Genomic DNA, 7,644 nt, shown 5'->3' with positions numbered 1-7,644 from the left:
TTTTCACCTGTTTCCCAGCCCTTGTGTCACCTGCCTTTTGTTACCTCGTTACCCTCTGTATTTAGTCTTTGTGTTTCCTCTTGTCCTGTGTCAGATCATTATGTTTTTGTCTCCAGTTTGTATTGCTGTTTGTTAGTCTTCCTGGTTTGTGTTAGAGTTCCTGTGCTTTCTGTTTTACTTTGATTTTATTTTTGGATTCCCGTTTTGCCTGCTTGTTTCCAGGACTCCTTAAGTATTCTTGTGCATTTTTTGAGTTCTCATTAAATCATCAAAACTATCCTCAGTTTCCGCCTCTGCATTTGGGTCCACCATTCTCCAGTATTTCATGACAGAGGCAAGACATTCCACAGCCAAGGAGCCACTGCTTGGAATGATCGATCCCCTCTAGTTTTAAAATGAGTGCAGGGAACCACTAATAGCCTCTGACCTAATGACCTCAGACTACAGGTGGGAGTATGAAGCTGTATCAAGTCAGAGATGTAGGGAGGAACTTGACCGTGAAGGGCTCTAAAAGTAAGGACCAGGATTTTAAATTGAATTCTATACTGGACTGGTAACCAGTGAAGTGATGCTAAAACATGTGTGGTGTGTGCTCTTTTGTTAATGTGAGTTAAAAGCGTTGCAGCAGAGTTCTGAACAGCCTGGAGACTGTAAAGCTCCTTCTTCAAGAGTGTGTGAGTGGTTGAATGGAGAACACTCAATTCTACCATTCAGGGTAGTATGGCTGTTTATATAAAAATATTCCAGTCATAATGACTGGCCAGTAGAGGGCACTGCCACTATAAACGTAAATGTTGGATGAAATTGTTAACCTGGATGGTTTGTTACCACAGAGCCATCTAAGAAGTAGTTCTTCAATTTATGTAGCGCTTTTCTACCTTACCGAACAAAGCGCCTTCAAATTTGCTTCTCATTCACCCATTCCGACACATTCATACACCGATGGTGGCGGAGCTGCCATGCAAGGTGCTGGCCTGCCATCGGAGCAATTTAGGGTTCAATGTCTTGCTCAAGGACACTTTGACATGCAGACATGAGAAGCTGGGGATCAAACTGTCAACCTTGTGGTTAAAGTACGACTCGCTGCATGTTTTAATTATAAAGCCTGACAATGTAGTATAGTAATATCCTCTACTTCTACTAACCTATTTTTATCACTGCTCTGCATGTTAACACAAATCCAATGACCTAAATGTCGAGAGACTACTGATGAAAAATTTGTATTTTGGCTAGCTCTGGTGCATTTACACTGTTCTTGCTAAATAAACCAACAATTGAAAAAACAAAATCTTAAATGGTGTCGCCATGCCTTCAAAGCAGACTGGCAGGCAAACAATTCACTGCAAGGATGTTAAACTAAAATTTAAGTAATTAAGAGAGCATATGGTGAGGGGATGTGCTGAGATGTGCACCATTACAATGAAATGCAATCAAAATATTACTAAAATGTGCAATCCTCTGCCAAATGACTAAAAGTTTTATTGTAAAGTCCTGACCATTAAACGATTTACATCTGGCATGCTTCACAAGTCCACACATAGTGATACAAGCGCAAAGAAAGAGGGAGACAGTAGGAGAGAGGCATAAATTATCCAACATAAATGCCAAAAGTGTTGGAGGGCTTTGTTGCTTAGCTAAACGTCTGCATACCAGCTTCCAGGCTCTCTCACCCTCCTGGTCGGGCCATCTGTGAATACAACTCTTCGAGGTATTTAATTACCACCCAGTAATTAAGAATGGGTTATAACAATGAACATGCTGTATAAGGAAGCCCAGCATGGCCTACATACTAGACCTGGTGAACAACACTTAAAAATAAAAAGATCTATGTGTCACCAGTGTTATTAAGGCAAATTAGTTTAATGCCATGGTTTCAAACCTGTGAAATGTGAGCACACTTTTAATGAGTATACCAAACAAAACATGTCAGTCTCCTTTTATACTAACAACTGCATTGTAATGATTGCTAAACTTAAATAGTGCATGGAAGCGAATAAAAAGTACTGCAATTACACTGCAAGCACTGCACACATGTATGGCAGCATAAGATTTTAATTATTTTAATGTGGAAAGATATGCAAAACAAAATCTCATGTAAAAAATGTTCTGCTTTTGCTAAAAACTGTACAGCTCTCACACACAAATTTACCCACGTTACTTGTATCATTTATTTTATTTCAGTGCATATAGTATATGATGCTGCATTAATGTCAAGTAAATATTGCATATTCTGTGCAACCGGAAACGTAAGACCCATAACAATAACTTATACTGTGTGTCATGTGTTCTAGTTATACTGGTGAGAATATTCACTAATGAACAAAAACTTCATCAAGATCCAGGATTTCTTTGAAGACACACAACTGTTTCCACTGCAGCATTACAAACCATTGTCTGAATACACTTTGATGGTCTCTGTCCTACTTTTTCACCCTGTTTCATCCTCTGCTTTCATGAGTGTTACTCTAAACCTATGGACAAATTTTAACAAAACACAGCGAAGGTTGTTAATAATAGAGGGGAGAGATAAAAGCTTTGTAGCAAGGGAAAGTCAATATGCTCTATCTCTATTGTGCGACTACAGTAGCCAATTCCAGCTCAGCTGTATACTTCATTAGGCTTAAAAGCTGGTCAGGTTTTATCTCTTAAATAATTTGACAGAACTATTGTTTGTGTGCATTCATAAACCGTTAATCATAGTATATTAATAAGTGTCATCACAAAAATGCATTACTGTCCGACATACTTATTATTATTCACATAAAGGTAATCAAATTCCAAGAAACTTTGACCTTTATCATTTTACATCGCCATAATGTGCTTCTTCGGAAATTACTTTTTATGTTTTTAAGCTTTTGCTGGACTAAAACTAACTCAGGTCTTCTTGAGCCATGACCGTTGAAATATAGTGGGTAACTCTCCAGTTCACCTCTGCAGTAACTGACACCCGAAATTCTTTTTAAACTGCTGTAATGCTCATTATTTGGGAGATGTCGCCAATGGTATCATCACTTTGTGTGCTGAAGTGGTTCTTTAAACAAGGAAAAAAATATGTAACTGTTCTCCCTCCCACAATTTTTATTATTATAACAGTGTAAATGTGGGGTGGTGACCTAGACAAGGAAAGTGCATAATTTAGTAGAACGAGACTTCCTAGTGTCTGATGTGCTTTTTCAAGCGTTACAACAACGAATCAAAGTCTTTCACTTTCACATATGATGCTTAGTATGCACTGTATGCTGCTGTATACTCTGGCTACAAGCTAAGCTGAATGGCCACTCTGTTTAGACAACTGATCTGCGTTCATCTTGAGTGTACAGTAAGTGCACCTCACAGTCACTTAGACAACAGAGCAGAATGGAGAGTGGGACAAATCCATAGTCAATTAAATATTCTTTTGTGCTTTGTCTGCAGTGGCAAAATCACGTTATTCAATTAGTTTTTTTAATAATCATAACAATTTACTTCACTCTTACAAAATTACAATTATTCTCAAAAGTTTTGGATATACTGTATATGCATTATGCAGTACATTTCTACAGTCACCTCTTATTGTGATTATTATTCATGTGAGCACTTATTCCAACCTCTCCTCCCTCACACCTCTCCTTAGGCTGTGTAGGTCAGATACTGTACATAGGTTCGATACCCACGGGGGAGCGGTTGCTGATATAAAACATTTTAGGAATAAGTAAAAAGAAAAATGTGTGTGAAAATGTATACAACAGCAAGTCCATTAAAATCATATTGAGAAACAGGTTCACACACATCTTCTCCAGCGTGCTATATATTCCCAGATATTTTTGGCTACATTGCATTCATTAGAAAAAACAATAGACTGCTTCAGTTCCACCGTCTGTCCAGCCAGATTTGTGTAAGTGATGATTGGTACAGTTTTTTTATTATTATTGTTCCCAAGCTTTTTCCAATATTGCTGCTCTTCAGTAGTCCGAAAAAGTATGCTATACCAGACCATTGTACTCTTCCTCTCTTCACAGCACCATCACTTCTTTACCCACCCTCATCTTTTTTTTGATGCTGAAATAATCTACCCAAGTCATCCTAAATCATTCAATTTGATTTATGTGGAGCATAAATAAATATATGCTAGAATCATGGCCTCAAAAGCAGGGGCATCAACATTTTCAAGATGGTTCATTACTCGACATTCAGAAGATTTACGCCTAATATTGCATCAAACAAATATTTGCTATGTAACGTTATAGTGGAGTAATTGAATCCTAAGAAGAGAATGAACACCCCCTTTGTTTTTCTAATCTGAGTTTATCTGTTCTTTGTAAATTATAGAGTGTTTTCTAGACCTACTCTAGCTGTAAAGTGTTCTGAGATAACTTGTGTTGTGATTATTGTTTTGATACTACTACTACTAATAATAATAATAAATTGATTTATATAGCGCTTTTCCGAACTCAAAGTCGCTTTACAGGGCAGGTAGATAATAAAAACAATGCAAAACAAAACAGAACAAAACAAACTTCAGGCACAGATGAAAAGGTAGGGGGGCGTGGGGCTACGAATAGGCAGAGGTGAAGAGATGGGTCTTGAGGCGGGACTGGAAGATGGTGAGGGACTCAGAGGTGTGGATCTCTTGGGGGAGGGAGTTCCAGAGCCTGGGAGCTGCCCTGGAGAATGCTCTGGAGGTTGGACTTGTGGATGGAGAGGAGACCGGCTGAGGTGGATCTGAGGGGCCGTGAGGGTTGGTACGGGGAGAGGAGGTCAGTGAGGTATGAGGGGGCCAGATGGTGGAGGGCTTTGTAGGTGAGGACCAGGATTTTGTAGGTGATCCAGTGGGAGATAGGAAGCCAGTGGAGTTGTTTTATGACTGGAGTGATGTGGTGCCAAGATTTGGAGCGGGTGATGAGTCGGGCGGCTGCGTTCTGGACCAGTTGGAATCGTTTGATGTAGGTATAGCTGATGCCAAGGAGAAGTGAGTGTGAGAGAGGGTCTGATACTGTACTGACACTAGCTATCTCTGAAAAATGTTGCCTGTTCTGGAAATTTGGAAGAATCATAAAAAACAAAAATATCAAACAATAAGGCAATCACAATATGGTCAGCAGCAGTAGGATAATGAAGATTGGTAGAAAACAGGTTTACACATGCAGAACAATATGTACACATACTAATACCTTCAAGTGTTTTTTCAATCACTGCTGGTTAGACATGGCCTACATGCCTGCTCTATTTATATAACATGTACACTCTGTCCTCAAGTTCCTTTTACTATATTATCTTTATCTAGGGTAATATGTTTAAACCTACACTCTCTTGCCATTAACCCATATTGCTCCTCGTGCTACTAATAAACAGATGTCATTTTGAAATGTAGCCTCACATTCATTTATAATGTGGGTTACTTGATCAGTTCAGTTTCACTGCAAGAGCAGTGCAACGTTTAGATCTATTCACCACCAGCACATTCCACAGATGAGAAACCGACTACACTGGCAACAAAACGACTCTTATACACACTTGTTACTTTAAAATAAAACATACGGCTCAGAAAAATTAACATATATTTGTAAATGTAAATGTTGCACATAAGGGTACGTTTTATATGGTTTTAACGATGCAGACAAATTGTCGTAAGTGCGAACCGGATACACAGTGGCATTTACTTGCTTTCCAACATGGCGACTGACGGCGTAGAATTTTATTTTGGGGTATAACATCACGGAATATCCTAACATTTTGGCCATATCCAAACTATTTGGTTCTTAGAAAACCTTTAATGTACCATCATTACTATTCTGTCTTACAAGTTAATCTGTTTTTACGAGTAATTGGGAGATGTATCGTCGCGGAGCCGCAAAGAAGGACCACAACAACAAACCGGTGAAGAAGGATGTGAGTGACAGTGATAAATACGCCGATCTCTTGGTGTTCGGATATGCCTGCAAACTGTTCCCAGACGACGAAAGGGCTCTTTACCACGAACATGGAAAACATCTTATCCCATGGATGGGGGAAAAAAGCATCATGATTGATAGGTCGGTTGAACAAACGTAGACCGAAACATTATGCTAACCATCTATCCTGTCCGTTAGCCTGTTTCAATATTCAAGGGACCAACTCGAGTTTGTCTTGCAGAAGCTTGGAAATACCTGCAACTGGCGACGAATGTTTTATTTCTTGTCTGCTAATTTGTTTTTGGATACCCTGAACTGACAGCAAATGGAATTTGAAGTTTCTAGAATAACATGTGAAGATGCAAATCCCTGCCAGTCGTTGCTAACATTAGCCATAATGCTGAGCTATCAATGTACACTCAGTTGCCAATTTATCAGTCACACCAGCTAAAACTACTGCAGTGTAATACAACATCGACACACATGTCGTAGACAAGGTTTAATTAATACTACTGTAAAACAGTTTAATTAAAAAAGAAATATTGTAACCTTCATGGAGAACAGGTTTTGTTGCAGAGCTGTTTTTATTTGACTGCATTAGTTTGTGCTGTGTACCTCCTATAATGGCAATGGCGTGCATTTTACAGACCAAAACAACAGTATTACAGTGTTTAACTTCTAGCTTTTAGGTAGGCTTTGCATCTTGATATGTTGGGAGAATTTCGTCTGGAAACATTTACTTCCGACATGCTTTATAGAGTTAAATGGAGCATAACACAGAAGATATTACCTTCTTTCTGTCCTTTTCAAATTGAGTTTTGCAGAAAATGCATGTGTACAAAAAGGAAATTACCTGGGTTTTTATTATGATGTGCTGGTATCCACAAGGCCAGAGCAAATTCTAACCAAGACTACAGTTACAGCAGTTAAGGTGATTCAAAATATCTCAATGCCAATTTGAAACAGTGGGGTTTGACTAACTGGTACTTTCAGCCTTTTTACAAAATGTTGCCGCAGGTGATGAGATCATGTTTTATTGCCACCTTGATGCTGATTTAAAAAATGACTCTAATCTTAAAATAGTACATTTATTCTTTTGAATCACCTTGACCTGCAGTGGCCCAACTTGTGTTTTATTTGTACAGCCTTTTGAATGTGTGTCTTTATCACATAACCCAGTTTCTTCCCCAGTAAGGTAGGCTAAGGGGTCCTGCCAAACCCCGAATGCCAACTACAGCACCCCATTTCTTTGTCTTCATGAAGAAACTGCAACTGAGAAGTGGCGTAGAGGGACGAACCCTGGAAAATGTCGTCCATTTGGGTTCTTGCGGATAGGTATTTATGTGCTCGGGTTTGTGTGAATGTAACTCTCTTTGCAGATGTAGAAGTAATGATGAGTGTTACAGGGGGGGAATTGAACCCTGTAAGGTAAGAGACGAGTTGCTTTGTTTGTTTCCCTTTTCGTTTTTTTCCTTTGATGTAAGGTTGTTCGTTTGTAAGACTTGTCCAAGAAGAAAATAGCAACAGAAAGCTTGCTAGCTATCTAAAGAGCACTATCAACAATTAAGCCCAAGGACTTAATTAGTGCATTATTGTGTTGTCTGTATATTGAGAAATTATCACAACTTTAAGAATTTTACAAGTATACTCCCCCATGACAGACTTTGAGAGATAGAGCTTTCTTGATGTAAAGTTTGGGTTTTAGGTCCCCCTCCCTTGGTAAGTAGGTCCATATTGTGTATAAAAGGCTTTGTCGACTTCCTTCTCTCTAATC

General features: G+C 38.9%; 1 protein-coding gene across 3 annotated transcripts in view; it reads left to right on the top strand.

The window, feature by feature from the left end:
* The first annotated feature begins 5,632 nt into the window (after nucleotides 1-5,632).
* Nucleotides 5,633-7,644, top strand: part of LOC120545505 (splicing factor SWAP) — a 59,044-nt gene continuing 57,032 nt past the window's right edge. For 2 of the 3 annotated variants that reach the window (XM_039779889.1, XM_039779888.1), the window contains exon 1: nucleotides 5,633-6,011. In XM_039779889.1, the coding sequence (XP_039635823.1) occupies nucleotides 5,812-6,011 (200 nt within the window). In that variant the 5' untranslated portion in view covers nucleotides 5,633-5,811. Of the gene's footprint in view, nucleotides 7,206-7,644 lie in introns of all 3 variants that reach the window. The other variant, XM_039779890.1, reaches the window with a different exon arrangement.

The sequence above is a fragment of the Perca fluviatilis genome, chromosome 17 (genome assembly GCF_010015445.1).
Source record: "Perca fluviatilis chromosome 17, GENO_Pfluv_1.0, whole genome shotgun sequence".
Lineage (NCBI taxonomy): Eukaryota > Metazoa > Chordata > Actinopteri > Perciformes > Percidae > Perca > Perca fluviatilis.
The sequence above is the reverse complement of the archived record's forward strand: the minus strand, read 5'-3'. Positions and strand labels throughout refer to the sequence as shown.